The 20699-nt window shown below is 45.3% G+C and overlaps 1 protein-coding gene across 1 annotated transcript in view; it reads left to right on the forward strand.

The window, feature by feature from the left end:
* NAP1L4 (nucleosome assembly protein 1 like 4) overlaps nt 1-20699 on the forward strand; it is a 481814-nt gene that overhangs the window by 113057 nt on the left and 348058 nt on the right. Inside the window, 3 exon segments of the mRNA XM_030201119.1 lie at nt 15112-15211; nt 15988-16129; nt 20541-20627. Of these exon segments, the coding sequence (XP_030056979.1) occupies nt 15112-15211; nt 15988-16129; nt 20541-20627 (329 nt within the window).

The raw sequence follows: 20699 nt of genomic DNA on the forward strand, positions 1-20699 counted from the left end.
GAGGGAGCCTGTGAAAGGGGAACTGTTGAGCCCTCTCTTGCTGTGGCTGTGCAGCTAAACGTGATTTTTCCTTCTGCTCTGCCTCCTCTCAATGCTCCATTTTACGCTTGTCTTTCTAAATAAAGCATTTTTATTTGTCTGGCTTGTGCGCATACTTAATGAGAGGTACAGACCTCTCGTTAGATTTTCTAGCGTTAAGGCAATTGGAAAAGGTTAGTGCATCTCATTACAATACGATTTCTACACAATTTGCTCATCTGCATTCCGTTTTCGTTAGCTGCTACCGTCGTCAGAAAGAAGTCTTTAGTGCATGCCAGGGTTTACTACTTGCTTGTTAACTTTAGTGCATCTGGCCCTTAGTGTCCAATATTCCCGTAATATGCCATATTGGGAACATTGGACACTAAAGGGTTAATATTAAAATATTCAATCTTGTTGGTGTACCCTTGACAACAGCTGATGATTAAAAAGAGAAGGAAGAAGGAGAAAAAAACCCATTCAAAGAACATTGGCACCATGAATAGCTGTATAATAACCTCAGTGTAACATCAATATCTATATACAAATATAGAGCAAACTATTGAACACGTTAATATCAAATTATTCTGTAGCTTGGTTGCTGCACACTTGTCCACTGCTGACGAGGAAGGGAAAAAAAGGGAGGGGGGTGAAGGGAAAAAGGCAAATTGGAAACTAAGATCTGATAAGATTACCAGCCCTGCTTCAAGAGCATGCTGTGCAGCATTAATAGAACCTAAACCCACCAATCAGGTGGCACCAATTTAATAAGTTTACACAAGAGTTCCAAGAATATTCATATCAGGAAAGTCGCCATAAATTGTCAATTGTATCAATGTCCACTCCCAGGCAGTCTGAATGAGACACAGTTGCTAATATCTAACAGTATTGTAGGCAGTAGGCTGTCATGCACAGCATATATCATGTCCGATTGTTATCGCCTAAGTCACTGTGACTAATGGGCAAGCAAAAATTTGCAGGAAAACCAACACAGCAACTCAGTAGTCCAATAGAGTGAGTTGATTGAATATTCACTCAGCAGAAGCGTTGGTTAGGGTCTTGAGAAATTTGTTCGCAGAATCTGCAGTCTCAAAAATCTTTTCCGAGCCGGGTAAACCAAGGAAAACCTGTTTCTGTTCATATAAAATGGTACATGTCGGCGCAGTTGCCCTTCGCGCTGCTGCCACCCTTGCTGAATAGTCTTGAAAACATAGTATTTTTTGGCCTTCATGGGAAAGTGTCAGCCCAGAGCGTAAGGCACGCAATATTGCCTGCTTATGGCCAAAGTGCAGAATTCTCATAATCGCAGCTTGCGGGCCCTCTCGACTTTCAAAGGACCGGACAGATTAAGTTGCAGGGTCTTGGGTATCCAGCATTCGAGAAAGCTCACCAGTTCCGAGTCCTTTAACTGTTCTGGGAGGCCGATCAGTCTCAAATTATTTTGATAGGATCAATTTTCCAAGTCATCCAACTTCAGCTCCAGCTCAGTCAGCTTTTTCTGTAGCGCCTCTGCAGGTTCCGTAGCCTCCGCCATACGATCCTCAGTGTCACTTATTCTCTGCTGCATTTGGTCCAAATCCAAATGAAAGCCATCTAGTCTTTCATGTGCAGCCTCCACACAATCAAATAAAGCTTGTAATTTCTTATCCAGTGCTGCTTCTACAGCAGCAGTAACCACCGTAATCTCTGCAGTTCACGTGGAGCTCACAGTGTTTTCTAGCGAGATCTGTCTGTCTGCCATTTTGTGCTCAGTAATCTTGCCTCTCCTCTTTTCTTTTCTCTGCAATTTGTCTGCCATCCCTTAGCCGGCCGATAAAAATTTTACCGGTACCATTCGAAGATGTTTATGCTGGCTGCACAGGAACTGTAATAGTCAAAAGCGCTATAGAGCCTGATTATGTAGTTAGATTAAGAGGAAGTGCGGGAGTTCCGCTTTCCAGTGACCGCTCTCCAGCATGGCACCACATGATCCCCCCCTCCCATTTTCCTCATTTTATTATAGTTGCCCTTTTGAAAATTAAATTTAGCTACAGTAGATTTCCTTTGTGGGTTCATCACAGATAGTAGCTATAATGTATTCCCCACTAGCCAAGCGTCTGGGTTTTTTCAGGGACTCTCCCTTCTATCACCAGCTACTTCTCCTTTTATGGAGGAGATAGCTGTCCACCATCTTTTTCCAACAGGAGGTGCTAGAGAGTTGGAAACCTTTTCCCAGAAAAAGAAGTCCCCATGGAAATTGTCCACTGACTATGAAGCCTTCTGTTCACTCCCATAGTCAAGTTAGAGAGTCCCTTTTTACTTTAGGGTGAGTGGTTTCCTAAACAATGTTTTAATCCTCTCTTCTGGTCAGTAATAAAAGGGCTCTTACTTTCTTGCTCATCCCCTTTCCTTCTCCCTCCAGAGAAGTTGGAAGAAAACCATATGCAAATTAGTTCAGGTTCCTGTATTCACTCCCCCCCCCCCCCCACCAAAGTCAATCTAACTTTCCACATCTGATTCCAAAACAGTTATTCAACAGTTTTGTAGAACAAAAAATCCCAAATATATTAAGAACATTAAAAAGAAAACTTATGTAGCAAGCCTTCTCAGTCTTTTTTTACTCTTAACAGAAATCTTCACAAGAAAAAGTTTGAGCCCTTTCCCCTAATAAGCCTAGGGCTCAAACACTGGCAGACCCAAAATTCTCTACTTCCAATCCAGGAGGCTTATGCTGTATTGGGACCCACCCCATTCTGTCAGCAAACTTAAGTCAAAAGTGTAACTTATTTCTTCATTGGTTATTCACTCAGTTCTTTCTTCTCTGGGGTTTGGGCTTCTGGTGCACCTTCCTTATAACCTGGAACCTCCTCTACTCTGGGATATTCCTTGACCTCCATGGGTTTGCTCATTCCTCTCTCCTTTTGCTTCAATGTGAGCTTTTATATACCCCTGCTCCTCCCCAGGAAGCCTCTCCCCCACTGTGCAGTATCACCAGGATTTTTCTGGATTATACTTTCCCCATTCTGTCATCCCTCCCTATTCTTGGTTTGAGTCCCAGTGCCCTCTACTGGGGGAACCCTTAATTGCACTGAGTTTTCTATGCCTACCTTTCTTTCCTGAAATAAGAGGGAAAGGGGATGGACCCAGGGAGGTTTGCTCCTGTTTCTGTCTTACATAGCTCAAAGTTGATCATGTTATGATCATTGTTTCCCAGATGACCCAACACCACCACCTCTCGTACAATGTCCTGCACGCCACCAAGGACCAGAGCCAGAATGGCTCCCCCTCTTGTCAGTTCCTGGACCAGTTGCTCCAAGAAGCAGTCGTTTATTAGATCCAGAAATTTTTATCTCCCAGGCACTCCCTGATGTAACATTTATCCAGTCAATACTGGGGTAATTGAAATCACCCATTCTCCGAGGACAAGCAGGCTGCTTGTTCTCACTGATGGGTTGACGTCCTCGGCAGCCCCCTCCATCGGAAAGTTTACTAGCAAAGGCCTTTGCTAGTCCTCGCGCGCCCATGCGCACCGCGCATGCGCGGCCGTCTTCCCGCCCGAAACCGGCTCGAGCCGGCCAGTCTTCTTTCGTCCGCGCTCGGTACGGTCGTGTTACGCCGTTCGTGCCCCAGAGAGTCGACCTCGCGCGTCCTTTTCGACGTGTTTTTTCCTTGTTTTTCTTTAAAAAAGTTCGGGAAGCGCTTCGGAAGTGTTCCGGAAGACCCTGTCGGGTTTTCTGCCCTTCCCGTAATTTTCACAGCTTTTGCCCCGTAAGTTTTCTTTCGTTGTCGGGGTAGGCCTAGTTTGGCCTCGGTCGAGATTTTTCTCCCTTTAAATTTTGGTGCTTCAATTTTCGCCATTTCGGCCTTTGATTTCGCCGGCGTGATTTTTCCGCCCATGACATCGAAGCCTTCCAGCGGCTTCAAGAAGTGCACCCAGTGCGCCCGGGTAATCTCGCTCACTGATAGGCACTCTGCATGTCTTCAGTGTCTAGGGGCCCAGCACCGCCCTCAGAACTGCAGTCTGTGTTCCCTGTTACAAAGGCGGACTCAGGTAGCGAGATTAGCCCAGTGGAACGTTTTGTTCTCGGGCTCTTCGTCGACATCGGCACCGGAGGCATCGAGTGCATCGACGTCGTCAGCGTCCGGACCATCTTTCTTGGCTGCCGCTCCATCGACTGCATCGAGGCATCGGACCTCTGCATCGGCGCCGAGGCATCGGGCGACTGCATCGACGTCGGTGGTACCGAGACTTCGTCTGCTGATGTCGTCGGACGGAGGTGCATCGTCAGGAGTGCAGGTGAGGGCTGTCCATTCCCTGCTGGTGGCGGTGAGCCTTCGGGTGGGTCTCCTCCTACCCTGAGGGCTCCTGCGGTACAGCCCCCCCGGGATCGACCCTCTTCGGTCTCGGCCCCGAGGAAGCGACGGATGGATTCTACGTCCTCCTCGTCGGTGCCGGGGAGCTCCGGTGACATGCTTCGGAAGAAGTCGAAGAAGCATCGACACCGGTCTCCTCCCCGTGTCGGCACCGAGAGCTCTGGGTCGCCGAGGGATTCGGCACCCAGCAGGCATCGGCACCGAGAGGACCGCTCACCCTCTGTTCAGGAGGTGTCGATGCGCTCCACTCTGGACAGCCCGGAACAGCCTCCTCGCCCGGAACAGGTTCTGACGTCGACGCCTGCATCGACCTCTCAGCCTTTTTCTGCAGCCACTCTGAACGAGAGCCTCCGGGCCGTTCTCCCAGAGATTCTGGGAGAGCTGTTGCGCCCTACCCCTCCGGTACCGGCGGTGCTTGCGCCTCCGGTACCGTCGAGCGTGGCGCCGGCTGGTCCATCGCCCAGGTTGAGGTCCCCGACGTCGGTACCGCGTGCGGTGCCGACCGCGGCCACCTCCCAGGAAGGCTCCCCGACTATGTCGGCGGAGGGAGCTTCGCCGATGCGGGCGAGGGAGTCTACCTCTCGACGCCCCCATCGTGGACGTGGCTCCACGGAGTCGAGCCGGGCGAGGTTGCAGACACAGGTCCGTGAACTTGTGTCTGACACCGAGGGTGAGGCCTCGTGGGAGGACGAAGAAGACCCCAGATATTTCTCTGACGAGGAGTCTGAGGGTCTTCCTTCTGATCCCACTCCCTCTCCTGAAAGGCAGCTTTCTCCTCCTGAGAGTCTGTCTTTCGCTTCCTTTGTCCGGGAGATGTCTACGGCCATCCCCTTCCCGGTGGTTGTGGAGGACGAGCCCAGGGCTGAAATGTTTGAGCTCCTGGACTATCCTTCTCCACCTAAGGAAGCGTCCACTGTTCCCTTGCACCATGTCCTGAAAAAGACATTGCTTGCGAACTGGACCAAGCCATTAAGTAATCCCCACATTCCCAAGAAGATCGAGTCCCAGTACCGGATCCATGGGGACCCAGAGCTGATGCGCACTCAGTTGCCTCATGACTCTGGAGTTGTGGATTTGGCCCTAAAGAAGGCTAAGAGTTCTAGGGAGCATGCTTCGGCGCCCCCGGGCAAGACCCTAGAACCTTAGACTCCTTTGGGAGGAAGGCCTACCATTCTTCTATGCTCGTGGCCAAGATCCAGTCTTACCAGCTCTACACGAGCATACACATGCGGAACAATGTGCGGCAGTTGGCGGGCTTGGTTGATGCTCTTCCCCCTGAGCAAGCCAAGCCTTTTCAGGAGGTGGTCAGGCAGCTGAAGGCGTGCAGAAAATTCCTGGCCAGAGGAGTTTATGACACTTTTGATGTTGCGTCCAGGGCCGCTGCTCAAGGTGTGGTGATGCGCAGGCTCTCATGGCTGCGTGCCGCCGACCTGGAGAATAGACTCCAGCAGCGGATTGCGGACTCGCCTTGCCGTGCGGACAACATTTTTGGGGAAAAAGTCGAGCAGGTGGTAGAGTCTCTCCACCAGCGGGACACCGCATTCGACAAGTTCTCCCGCCGGCAGCCTTCAGCATCTACCTCTACAGGTAGAAGATTTTTCGGGGGAAGGAAGACTGGTCCCTATGCTTCTGGTAAGCGTAGGTACAATCCTCCTTCCCGACAGCCTGCGGCCCAGGCTAAGCCCCAGCGCGCTCGCTCTCGTCAGCAGCGTGCGCCTCAGCAAGGCCCTGCGGCTCCCCAGCAAAAGCAAGGGGCGAGCTTTTGACTGGCTCCAGCAGGGCATAGCCGACATCCCAGTGTCAGTGCCGGGCGACCTGCCGGTCGGGGGGAGGTTGATAGCTTTTCACCAAAGGTGGCCTCTCATAACCTCCGATCAGTGGGTTCTGCAAATAGTCCGGCAAGGATACACCCTCAATTTGGCCTCAAAACCTCCAAATTGTCCACCGGGAGCTCAGTCTTACAGCTTCCAGCACAAGCAGGTACTTGCAGAGGAACTCTCCGCCCTTCTCAGCGCCAATGCGGTCAAGCCCGTGCCATCCGGGCAGGAAGGGCTGGGATTCTATTCCAGGTACTTCCTTGTGGAAAAGAAGACAGGGGGGATGTGTCCCATCCTAGACCTAAGGGCCCTGAACAAATATCTCGTAAAAGAAAAGTTCAGGATGCTTTCCCTGGGCACCCTCCTCCCCATGATTCAGCAAAACGATTGGCTATGCTCTCTGGACTTGAAGGATGCCTACACTCACATCCCGATACTGCCAGCTCACAGACAGTATCTGCGATTTCAGCTGGGCACACGCCACTTCCAGTACTGTGTGCTACCCTTTGGGCTCGCCTCTGCGCCCAGGGTGTTCACAAAGTGCTTGGCTGTAGTAGCAGCGGCACTTCGCAGGCTGGGGGTGCACGTGTTCCCATATCTCGACGATTGGCTGGTGAAGAACACATCCGAGGCAGGAGCCCTGCAGTCCATGCAGATGACTATTCGCCTCCTGGAGCTACTGGGGTTTGTGATAAATTATCCAAAGTCCCATCTTCTCCCAGTGCAGAAACTCGAATTCATAGGAGCTCTGCTGGATTCTCGGATGGCTCGCGCCTATCTCCCAGAGACGAGGGCCAACAACTTGTTGTCCCTCGTCTCGCGGGTGCGAGCGTCCCAGCAGATCACAGCTCGGCAGATGTTGAGATTGCTGGGCCACATGGCCTCCACAGTTCATGTGACTCCCATGGCCCGCCTTCACATGAGATCTGCTCAATGGACCCTAGCTTCCCAGTGGTTCCAGGCTGCTGGGGATCTAGAAGACGTAATCCACCTGTCCACGAGTTTTCTCGAATCCCTGTATTGGTGGACGATTTGGTCCAATTTGACTCTGGGACGTCCTTTCCAAATTCCTCAGCCACAAAAAGTGCTGACCACGGATGCGTCTCTCCTGGGATGGGGAGCTCATGTCGATGGGCTTCACACCCAAGGAAGCTGGTCCCTCCAGGAACGCGGTCTACAGATCAATCTCCTGGAGTTGCGAGCGATCTGGAACGCTCTGAAGGCTTTCAGAGATCGGCTGTCCCACCAAATTATCCAAATTCAGACAGACAACCAGGTTGCCATGTACTATGTCAACAAGCAGGGGGGCACCGGATCTCGCCCCCTGTGTCAGGAAGCCGTCAGCATGTGGCTCTGGGCTCGCCGTCACAGCATGGGGCTCCAAGCCACATATCTGGCAGGTGTAAACAACAGTCTGGCCGACAGACTGAGCAGGATTATGCAACCTCACGAATGGTCGCTCAACTCCCGAGTGGTGCGCCAGATCTTCCAAGCGTGGGGCACCCCCTTGGTGGATCTCTTCGCATCTCGAGCGAACCACAAAGTCCCTCAGTTCTGTTCCAGGCTTCAGGCCCCCGGCAGACTGGCATCGGATGCCTTCCTCCTGGATTGGGGGGAGGGCCTGCTGTATGCTTATCCTCCCATTCCTCTGGTGGGGAAGACTTTGTTGAAACTCAAGCAAGACCGAGGCACCATGATTCTGATTGCTCCTTTTTGGCCGCGTCAGATCTGGTTCCCTCTTCTTCTGGAGTTGTCCTCCGAAGAACCGTGGAGATTGGAGTGTTTTCCGACCCTCATCACGCAGGACGAAGGGGCTCTTCTGCATCCCAGCCTCCGGTCCCTGGCTCTCACGGCCTGGATGTTGAGAGCGTAGACTTTGCCTCTTTGGGCCTGTCAGAGGGTGTCTCCCGTATCTTGCTTGCTTCCAGGAAAGATTCCACTAAGAGGAGTTACTTCTTTCTATGGAGGAGGTTTGCCGTCTGGTGTGACAGCAAGGCCCTAGCTCCTCGCTCTTGTCCTACACAGACCCTGCTTGAATACCTTCTGCACTTGTCTGAGTCTGGTCTCAAGACCAACTCTGTAAGGGTTCACCTTAGCGCAATCAGTGCATACCATTACCATGTGGAAGGTAAGCCGATCTCAGGACAGCCTTTAGTTGTTCGCTTCATGAGAGGTTTGCTTTTGTCAAAGCCCCCTGTCAAGCCTCCTACAGTGTCATGGGATCTCAATGTCGTTCTCACCCAGCTGATGAAACCTCCTTTTGAGCCACTGAATTCCTGCCATCTGAAGTACTTGACCTGGAAGGTCATTTTCTTGGTGGCAGTTACTTCAGCTCGTAGAGTCAGTGAGCTTCAGGCCCTGGTAGCCCAGGCCCCTTACACCAAATTTCATCATAACAGAGTAGTCCTCCGCACTCACCCTAAGTTCTTGCCAAAGGTCGTGTCGGAGTTCCATCTGAACCAGTCAATTGTCTTGCCAACATTCTTTCCCCGTCCTCATTCCTGCCCTGCTGAACGTCAGCTGCACACATTGGACTGCAAGAGAGCATTGGCCTTCTATCTGGAGCGGACACAGCCCCACAGACAGTCCGCCCAATTGTTTGTTTCTTTTGATCCCAATAGGAGGGGAGTGGCTGTAGGGAAACGCACCATATCCAATTGGCTAGCAGATTGCATTTCCTTCACTTACGCCCAGGCGGGGCTGGCTCTTGAGGGTCATGTCACGGCTCATAATGTTAGAGCCATGGCTGCGTCGGTAGCCCACTTGAAGTCAGCCTCCATTGAAGAAATTTGCATCTGTCCACACATTCACATCTCATTACTGCCTGCAGCAGGATACCCGACGCGACAGTCGGTTCGGGCAGTCAGTTCTTCAGAACCTGTTTGGGCTTTAGGATCCAACTCCACCCCCCGAGGGCCCTGTTTTGTTCTGTTCCAGGCTACACTCTCAGTTAGTTGGATAAATTGTTAGGTCAATCTCAGTTATGTCCTCGCCGTTGCGAGGCCCAATTGACCATGGTTGTTGTTTTGAGTGAGCCTGGGGGCTAGGGATACCCCATCAGTGAGAACAAGCAGCCTGCTTGTCCTCGGAGAAAGCGAATGCTACATACCTGTAGAAGGTATTCTCCGAGGACAGCAGGCTGATTGTTCTCACAAACCCGCCCGCCTCCCCTTTGGAGTTGAGTCTTCCCTTGAAGTGTATTGTCTTGCTACATACTGGACTGGCCGGCTCAAGCCGGTTTCGGGCGGGATGACGGCCGCGCATGCGCGGTGCGCATGGGCGCGCGAGGACTAGCAAAGGCCTTTGCTAGTAAACTTTCCGATGGAGGGGGCTGCCGAGGACGTCAACCCATCAGTGAGAACAATCAGCCTGCTGTCCTCGGAGAATACCTTCTACAGGTATGTAGCATTCGCTTTATTATAGCGTTGCACAGTTTGCCAGCTTTCCTGATCTCTGTAAACATTTCTTCATCTGTCTGTTCGTTCTGTCCCAGCGGATGGTAATACAGCCCTATTCCTTCCCTTTACACATGGAATTTCTATCCATAATGATTCCACGCTGCTATCTGTGTCATGTGGAATGTTTATTTTACTTGACTCAATTCCCTCTTTAACATATAACGCAACCCCCTTCCAATTTGATCCTCTCTATCATTGCGATGCAGTTTGTACCCTGTTAACAGTGTCCCATTGATTGTCCTCTTTCCACCAATTTCTGAGATGCCTATTATATCTACCTCATCATTTAGTGCTATATATTCTTACTCTCCCATCTTATTTTTTAGGATTCTAGCATTTGTATATAGGCACTTCAAATTGTGTTTTTTTCCTTTGATCTACACACTGCTTAGAAGTTGAAAGTGTGCATCCTTTATCCTGCTCTCTCATTAAGCACACCTGGCTTACTTTCTACATTGTTGAAACCTTTCTACTTGGATTCCCTAAATGTACTGTTTCAATAGTATCCATTAAGGAGGTTCCTGGGCAACTGTTGGCTTCCCCCCCCCCCCCCCCCCCCCCCCCCAATTCTAGTTGAAAAGCTGCTCTATCTTATTTTTAAAAGTTAGCGCCAGCAGCCTGGTTCCATACTGGTTAAGGTGGAGCCCATCCTTTCGGAACAATCTCCGTCTTTCCCATAATGTTTTCCAGTTCTTAACAAATCTAAACCCCTCATCCCTGCACCATTGCTTCAACCATGCATTGAGACTTCAGAGCTCTGCCTGCCTTTTGGGTCCTGCACATGGAACGGGGACCATCTCTGAAAATTCTATCCTGGAGGATTTGGACTTCAGCTTTCTACTTAAGAGCCTAAATTTGGCTTCCATAACTTCCCTCCCACATTTTCCTATGTCATTGGTACCCACATGTGCCAAGACAGCTGGCTCCTCCCCAGCACTAGCTAAGATCCTGTCTAGGTGATGCGTGTGGTCCGCCATCTTTGCACCAGGCAGGCAAGTAACCAAGCGATCCTCACGTTCTCTAGCCACCCAGCTATCTACATGCCTAATGATCAAATCACCAACTACAACAGCTGTCCTAACCCTTCCCGCCTGGGTAGAAGTTCTTGGATACATATCCTCGGTGCGAGAGGATAGTGTATCCCCTGGTGGGCAGGTCCTGGCTACAGGAGTACTTGCTACTTCACCAGGGTGCTGTTCTTCTTCTAGAAGACTAAAATGTTGAGACACTTTTGGTAGCCTCTTCATCTCTGATCGTTTCTTGCCTCCTTCTCCTCTCGGCATACTTCCAAACTATTCTAGAAGATGTCAGCATATGAATACCCCTGACAGAGGTGACCTGTCCATGAGTATCCCATTCGATCCATCTCAACCTCCTTTGAGAAACTCTTCCACATGCGATGGGAGAAATCCAAAATTTATAGAAAAAAGCGGTTAAGAAAGTGCCGAACCAAGATCAGATGTCTTGGCTTGCTGAAAGTATTTATTTATTTATTAAATTGATGCTTCCGAAGACATGGTAACTGTTCCCGTCCTCAGATTACTTGAAGAGCAGCAAGCTTGCAAGTAGCAGACTCTGGTGTTAACCTTTGTTCTGTGGTGGTGAAATCAGCCATGAAAGAAGCTAAGAAGTGAAGAGATCATAGCCACTGCTGGCCACTGTTGGTTGTGAGGACTGTCTGGGGACCTTTAAAGATGAGCTTTCCTTACATTCTTGTGTGCTCTTTGCTGTTTTTGAAATTTGTGAATCTTTTATCTGTTTTTGTGGAGGTTTTTTGCCAATGAAGTAAACATGCAAGTCCAGTTTGCTTGATGAGCGCTTGAAAGACTTTAATTGACATTCTGAGGCTTTTTCCTCCACGTAGCAAAAACAGTACCTTTATATATAAAACTCATCCTCAACGTTCTATTGTCTGACGTCACTGAAGCCAAGGTTCATAAGTTCGAAGCTCTGAAGCCACGAAAATCACAGTCTCTGGGCCCCGCCATCACGTCAAACGTTATGACATTGAGGGCGGAGCAGATTCTCACCTCCAACGTTCTACTCAGGCCACAAACTCCGGATTTCCACACTGTAGCTCTGCTCCGCCCTCGCGTCAAAACGCGATGACGTCGAGGGCGGGGCACGAAAACCGCCATCCACACAGAGCTACAACGGAAAAAACAGCGGCGCACGAACCAGGTAAAACCGCGACAAGCCATGCAGGGCTAACAAACCATGTTGCTCCTGCCCCTCACCAGAAATGAGCCACCGGCTGCCAGAACCACGTCGCCCCTCCCCAAGGAACAACAGCGGCGCGGATGACGGTCCTGCCCCCTCCCCCCGCCACACACGACACTCACAAACAACATGACTCTGCTCCTGCAAAAAACAAACACATCTTCCCCCTGAAACGGAGACATCCAAAAGGTCAGAGGGAGGCAGGCGAGCAGGCAGCCTCAACGTGGTGCAAGGGAAGAAGGGAGGGAGCCAGATGCATCATGCTGGCAGTGGCAGCAGGGAGGGAGCCAGATTGAACAAACACAATGCAACGGATGACCCTGAAAGGCAGAGGGAATGCGACTCACCACCCTCAGGCAGGGAAGGGGGGGAGGAAAGGGGGGGGGAATGACGGGGGTGGGGAGGGAACACGGGGGGGAAAGGAAGGAGGGGGAACCCTGCCACACACTCTCATTCTCACACACACACAGACTCACGCTATGCCAAACAACCACACACACTACCGCATTCACTCTGTCTCTCTCACACAGTCACTCACACACACACTCTCCCAAACATACACACTACCATGAAACCCTTGCTGGTGCCCATTTCATTGCTCTCAGAAACGGGCCTTTGTTTACTGGTAACAGTAATAATAAAGAAAATTTGAAAAACAAGTAATACATAGTATGACGTAATATCCCCAATTGTGTAGAGATTTGATTGGTTAATCTGAACGTAGCAAAAGTCCCATAATCAATTCTGGACAGCCTTCTTGCAGATAATCTCAGAAAAGTGGGTTCTCAAAATAGGCTGGATTGTTTACTGTGTGCAGTTATTAAACAGACTTCCAAATTATTTGCCAAGAGCATCAAGGTTAAGCTCTCAGAGTTAAAAAATAATTACAAAGGAACTCTTCCCTTTGCAGGCCAGTGTGGTTGAGCCCATTTCACTAGGGGAAGGAGTGCAGAGATTTTCTTTCAGGTATTTCCTTAGCACAAAAAAGACAGGAGAATTCCATCCCATCCTAGACACACACAAACATCTGACCAAGCAAAACTTCCTGGATAGTTTCCCTAGATTCCCTATTTCTTCGTCTTCAAAAAGGAGAATGTCGATGTTCTCAGGATATGTATGCAGAAGGCATTGGGCTGGATCTGTCTTGAAGTATAATTGTTAGATGTTGTGTTTTGCTTATGCACCAATAAAAAAATTGTTTAAAGATAAAGGATATGTATACCCACATACTTCCAGTGGCCTGAATGTATTTGCATCTGTGATTTGTCATGGGGAAGTAACACTACTGGTATTGCATCCTACTGAATAGCATTGTGTAAGCTTCACTTGTTTACCAGATGCCTAGCAGTTGTAGCAACATATATATGCAAATTAGTAGTGCAGCGTGTTCCCTATGTGGATGATTGGCTAGTAAAGCACATATCTCAGGAAGTAGTAGAAAGAGCAGTGGAGTCCACTGTTTCCTCTAAGCTGAGCAGGAGTCCTGCAGCTGCATTACTGCCAGTGAGTGATGGTGCTTCAATATTGTGCTTTAATTGCTAGGGACAGGCAGGTTCCCTGGAGTCCTGCAGGGCTTGCCTTTCTCTCACTATTGAAAATGTAATAAACATCTGCCCCTCCCCCCACTGGCAGTACTATAGGTGGGAGGACTCCTGCTCAGCTTTAAGGGAACACTGCTGGAATCCACAAAATCTCTTCTCCTCCACAAATTGCTGTGGTCCTACTCGGCTTACAGCCTCTAGTTTGTTCTGACCCCTCCACTCCAGCTTGCTCTGGACCTAACTTTAGGTGCTGCTTACAGAATAGCACGTTAAGTGTGTTTTTTCAGTGCCAAATTTTTAGGCATGATTTATAGAATTCACCCCTAGGCTCACAAATCTAGGCAAACAAATGACAGGCCTAATTTATGAGCATAACTTTTAAGCCCCTAAAGGTATTAGTAGAAATGGAATTCTACAATCAATAATAGGAAAGACATAAAAAGGTAAACAGAAGATAAAATATATAAAATTAAAATCCAATTACAAACCAAAAACTGCTACAGAGCTTACTCTCTTATAACAAACATGCAGTATAACTTAATGAGACATTAGGTATTTAAATGAGAACCAACAAGAGGAGCAGAGATTATATCTTTATAAAGCTAAGAAATATTTAGAAGGTGCAAGGCAAAGGAAGGGAACTTATTTGTCCTGACATTTTACATCTGATCACTAATTTCAATATTGTGATCGCAGTGGCTCTCTGAGGAGAGCAACTGAATTTTCAGAGAAATCAACTGTAAAATATTGAGTCTGCTAATTAGTTATAAATCAACTGACCTGGCAAAATCATCGTTACAGTTATTTAAAGTTGAAGATCTGCTTTAGAAACTGAACTGTAATAAATGATTTATGATCATTATGGTCATAATATTAAGGAGAAGAAGTTATGACAACTTAAGAAAGTTTAGAACAAAGACAGTGCCGGGCAAACTTCTACAGTCCTGTGCCCTGAAAATGGCAAGGACAAATCGAGATCAGGTATACATATGAAGTATCTCATCAATGTGGCCTATTGTTAAGATGGGTTATTTTAGCATAGGGTCTCATTTTAATGAGACCCTGTGCTAAAATAGCACGATTTTGTGTGCTAAAATAACCTGTCTTAATGGTAGCCCACGTTGACAACTTTTCCCCTCAATGTGTTTGTTTCTGTTGGGTTGAATTATCAGGTGGAATTAAGTTTTGTTTTGTTTTTAATTTGAAGCAGCTCACTTTTCTCCATAGCACTGCTGCTATGGAGAAGTAAAAATGAGCTGTTTTAAGATATTTGATGGTAATATTAAAGCAGCTATGGCCTTTATTAAAGAAAATTAAATGGGATCAGAACTAAAAATAAAAAGAATAGTTTAATTTCCTTATTGACTTCATGGAGGCCATGGTCTTCATTTCCTTTAACTTTGATGGGAATTGTTATACAAAAGGAATTGATGCATCTCATTGTCTTTCACATATCAGCAAATCATTTGATACCCAGAGAGTTTTCTGATCAATGAAAATAGTTCTATAATGTTTAAATGTTATTGTGACAAACTGTGGTTTATAAGTTGTAGATTAACATTTTACTGCTGCTGGAATATTAGTGAAAGAGGAAAACAAAATTCCAGACTGAAATAAGTCAGTGTGCTGTTATTGGAAGGAAATGCTTTAATTCTCCAAAACTGTATATTTTGAAACAAATATTGTGATTTTTTATATTAATAGAAAAACTGGCAGATCAGGTCATGCAAAATCCTCAAGTCCTAGCAGCCCTTCAGGAACGGCTTGAAAATGTCTCACGCACTCCTTCAAGTTACATTGAAACGTAAGTATCAAAACACAGATAAAAGCTGTCCACATTGTTGAACTGAAAATATAATGGAGAACCAAGGACAACAGATCAGGAATCAAATGCTCCAGTACTTTTTGTTCTAAAAGCAGGTAGTAGTTCCAGTGTTTTGTCTCATGCAGTAAATTTGCTGATAGCCAAGAACTATTTATCTCTGACCATACAGGCTGATAAAAATATTTTGCTTATCTTTGTAACTGTTATGCTTGTGGATGGTGTAGAAAAATGACTCTCTTGTTCCCTACAATCTTGCATCACAGTCAGATCTTAATGGTGACAAATATGTCAAGATGTACTAGGTGGTCAGATGAGATTATAAGAACAAGACTTACTTCCATCACCAGACGTTTTACAGTTCTGCATCTTTACTTTGATCAGTGTGGGATCTCTTTGGTGACGGTGGAGACGCTGAATTACAAAACATATTTTTACTTTTACAGTGATGTGAAAAAGTATTTCCCCCTTTCATTTCCCCTATAGGTCACTGAATGGTCGTGATATTTAAACAAAATGTAATATTAGATAAAGGGAACCACAATAAACATGAGGTTTTTTAAAATTATTACATCATTTATTTAAGGAACAAAGTTATCCAACATCAATATCATCCATTGTGTTCATTAGAAAAGCATTGTTTCTATAAACTTTCAATGAATGTTAAATCGATGTCCTCTTGGCTAATGTGGTCTGTTTCATTTATGATAAATAAAGGATTGCATATCTTTGTCTTCTGTCTCCTCAATGCTTTCTAGTTTACCGAAAGCAGTAAAGAGAAGAATTAATGCCTTGAAACAGCTTCAAGTGAAATGTACCCACATAGAAGCCAAATTTTATGAAGAAGTGCATGATTTGGAGAGAAAATATGCAGCACTTTATCAGCCCTTCTTTGAGAAGGTTAGAAATCCTTTTCATAAATAGCTCTTGCACTAGGAAAATAGCATTTGAAACTATGCATTTCTAGAATGTTCACTCGGGGAAAAAGTTGTTTTCTTCAAATACAATGCCTCTATTTCCTGATTTTTATTTTGCCTTTTATTCACCTACTGCTTAATTCCACTCTTCAGCTTTTCTTATTTTAAATTTTGCAATCACAATATCATATCCCTGAGCATACTGAAATGATTAGACAACAGAATATTTTAGTATGGTATTAAGCAGCATGTCCACAAAATGTGAATGCCAAAATGAGCAGCAACTGGAAATTACAAGGAACTTGGGACCCTTTAGATCTTTGAGATGGAGATTTGATTGGCATTAGTAATATTTTTAGTTATCAAGATTATAACCTTTAATTTCTATTTTAAATACTGTAGAAAGGGGATATTGTTACTAGTTATGTGTCTCCAACCTGACCTACCACTGTCGGGTCTAATTGCAGTAGAATTCAGTAGTGAAGCATAACAACTGGAAGGCATTTTTAAATTCTACAAAGTCAAAATGTATTTTAGCAGCAGAAAATAAATTTTTAGAGAACTTGACATACAAGGAGAGTTTTGATGACTTGAACATGTGTACCCTGGAGGACAGGAGAAACGGGTGACATGATACAGACGTTCAAATATTTGAAAGTATTTATTAACTCACAAACAAACCTTTTCCAGAGACGGAAAGGTGGTAGAGTACGTGAATTGCTGACCCATGAATAATTGGAAATATTTTCTCAAAGAGGTTGGCAGATACCTGGAATGCCTTTCTGTGTGAGGTGGTGGAGATGAAAACGGTAATGAAATTCAAAAATGCGTGGGATAAATATAAAGGAATCCTGTTTAGAAGGAATGGATCCAAAGAAGCTTAGCGGAGATTAGGTGGCAAAACCCGTAATTGGGAAGCAAAACCAGTGCTGGGCAGACTTCTGCGATCTGTGCCCAGATTGTGACTGAATAGATTTGGATGGGTTGGAGTGGAGCTTTTCAGGGGCTTCAATGACAGCTCCTGAAGTTGTAGAACAAGGACCGTGCTGGGCAGACTTCTACCCAATGGCAAGGACAAATCAAGGTCAGGTATACATATGAAGTATCACATCATACCGTATGGTATGAGTTTATCATGGGCAGACTGGATGGACTGTACAGGTCTTTATCTGCCATCATCATCTACTATATTACTATACATATTCTAGTCACAAATTCACTACACAACATTAGTGTAAATTAGCCTGCCACTAACCAACTACTGTTATCTACTTAGCTTCATCAGATACATGTGGGGGAGTGGTCTAATGGTTAGTGCAGTGGGTTGCGGACCTGAGGAACCGGGTTTGATTCTCTTTGCTGTCTGACGGTTAGTGGGTTGGAGAACCAGGTTCAGTTCCCTCTTCAGCTCTTTGTGACCCTGGGCAAGCCACTTAGCCCTCCATTGCCTCAGGTACAATATATAAGTTAGTTGTGAGCCCATTAGGGACAGTTCAAAGTACCTGTAATAGAAATTGTAAACCGCATAGTCGCCTCGGAGATCACTTGCGATATAAAAAAAAAATCAAAAACGTAAATAATGGAAACGTGTTTCCATTATTAGATATAAGCTTCACTAAACAAAAATGCCTTCACATTCGTAGATTATTTATCAACACTGAATCTTATTCACAATTCCTTTGTCAGTGTGTTCCATTCTATTGGCCCAGAAATTGCAGGACTCAGCTAAGTGATGCTACCTAATTGATGGAATATGGAGTAGGTGGTACCTTCAGATATAAAATGGGAAGGACAGTACACTTTCAGAGCTGTATTAAGATATATGGGCACCTCTCTATAATAACGCCTGATGAATTGTCTAAACTTAATACATCGAATCAATGGAAGCCAATGTAAAGTGGCTAAAGATGGTGTAATGTGGTAACGACTTGACAAAAAGAGCTCTTGAGAGGGTCTTCATAGTCGTCTTTTTTTTTTTTTTTCCTCCTTTCCTCACTAACCTGGAATTCTACGAGATAGCTCCCCTTCAAAGCTTTTGGGCCAACTGAGATTTTACTCTTGTGGGCAAAATGAAAACGGATCTCTCCTCAGAATGCCGGCTAGGCCAGCTTCATGGCCATTGCAGTGCAAAAGACAGATTAAGTTCTTGGGCTTAGTTTTTCATTCTCGTGTCCAGCTAGAATGAGGCTGCTGTGGAAGCAGCATTAACAAACCAAGAAGAGTGGAAAAAGCCAACTACAATGTCCAGGGCCACCAAAGTTTATTTTCCAGTAGTACAATGCTGACAGACTCAACACGGGCCATGTTTCAACAAACAGTCTTTGTCAGGGGTTTCTTAATAAAAAATAAAATAAGTGAATATAATACATAAATAACTTGTTTACATAATTCCAACTAAAGAGACACCAGAAATAGGAATGACAAATTTTAAAAGTGAATTGTCAAGTTACTCAGGCACACTGAACAAGTAAAATGAGGACTAAGTATAATACCAACATACCTTCCAAATAAGCAAGTAAAATATAGTCATGCTTAAAAATAGGTCATAACAGCAATACTCTTAAGAAGAAAAACAAATATGAAAATCAGATGATGAGACAAATTATAACAACTCGGATATCTCATATGCAATAATTCAGAGCTGTGTGACTCCTAAAGAGTTCAACTAGTGACCCTAAATGTCTAATCTTAAGAGTGTTCATTTGAAGTCCCTCGTATAGGCAGCATTGACAGCCCTTGCTGGAAAGATGTGCTAGCCATTAGTGAATGTAACTCCTACTGACTAGAAATGGGGTGTATGTTCTCCAAATTCCAGAGCGTCAGTTGTTCCCAGGCAAGGATCATTACTGAATTGGTGGGTAAAATTACTAATGATTTAGTTGGTTGAGTTATATAAGGTGCTTCCCTTGGCATACCTTTCTATTCTTTAAAACGATACCGAATGGAAAGGTTTTGAAAGGAATAACTTTAAGGCTAAGGAGGCAATTTTACTATTCTCTTTTTCATCAAATAAACCTTATAGTAATTTAAGCCTATCAGCTTTAATTTAATTTTTTTTTCAAGATTCTGCTAATCTTAGCATTCATGGTAGACTGTTGTGATAGTAAAATGAAAATACAAAAGTTAAGTACTTTTCTTTTTGAGTGATATGCTGTGAAGCATAAAGTTTTTTGATAATAACTATAAGAATAAAGTGCACAGGAGGTTTTTTTATGCTGATAGACATTGTAACCCTTGAATGCCATTGATTGATATAGTGAGAATTGACTGAGGCTTTTCCTCCATGTGTTTAGAGTTTGAATGTTCTCTTACTGAAAAAATATATATATATATTGGTGTGAGATTGAGTGGAGGAGTGGCCTAGTGGTTAGGGTGGTGGACTTTGGTCCTGGGGAACTGAGGAACTGAGTTCGATTCCCACTTCAGGCACAGGCAGCTCCTTGTGACTCTGGGCAAGTCACTTAACCCTCCATTGCCCCATGTAAGCCGCATTGAACCTGCCATGAGTGGGAAAGCGCGGGGTACAAATGTAACAAAAAATAAAAAAAAAAGTATTATTGTATTGAGTGTACTCCACTACCTTCTATTTTAGATTAAAATCAAACACAGGTCAAGCAGCTTGTACTCAGCATCCTGTCCACAGTCATAATAATAGTACCTGTATATAATGTGTGATTGTTCTTCACCTTGAACTTGATGATGATTTAGGATTTTATAATTATACTCCCCAGAATCTTAACAAAACAAGATAACTAAACACAATTCCTTCAGAAGACCATTTCAACTAAAAAAAAAAACACCCCCCCCCCACCCACTAATAAAAGCAGCTGGAGAGTATACATTAGTGAGCATAAACTCATATTAATCTAATCTATCACTTAATGTACCACTAATTTCCTCAAATGGGTCCGAAGTCGTGTACACCAATAATGCTTAAACTTAGTTGAATGATTACAAATATAGGGCTCAGTTTACAAAGGTGCGCTAGCATTTTTTAGATGCCCATAGGAATATTAAGAGCATCTACATGGTTAGCACGTGCTAATTTTTAGAGCTCCTTTGTAAACAGGGCCCAAAATTTAGGTCGAGAGGTCTGTTATTACAACATTTACTACTAAATATTCATGAAACAGAAAGTTTTAAGATTCTTATGAAATAAACCATATAAACTTTCTAATCTTAGATCCTAATAGTAAAGAGTTCCAGAAACAAGTTGCCTGATAGGAATATGAGTGTTCATGGTAACATTGATATTCCCAACCACTAGATGTGTGACATCTAATCTCAATTTAATCTCAGAAAATTCTGAAACTTTCTCAGGCAGATTTCTGTGTGTTAATATATATCAACTTATGCAAGTACAATTATAATTGTGCTTTGTTTTGTTAATGCAGAGACGAAGTATTGTCAGTGGTGAAGTGGAACCTACAGATGCAGAATGTGAGTGGCACAGTGAGACAGAGGAAGAAGAAAAGTTAGCTGTAAGTTAAACAATTAGGCTTGGTGTCCACTGTTTACTCCTAAGTCCTTTTCACAGCGGCTTGTAAATTGGG

The sequence above is a fragment of the Microcaecilia unicolor genome, chromosome 4 (genome assembly GCF_901765095.1).
Source record: "Microcaecilia unicolor chromosome 4, aMicUni1.1, whole genome shotgun sequence".
Lineage (NCBI taxonomy): Eukaryota > Metazoa > Chordata > Amphibia > Gymnophiona > Siphonopidae > Microcaecilia > Microcaecilia unicolor.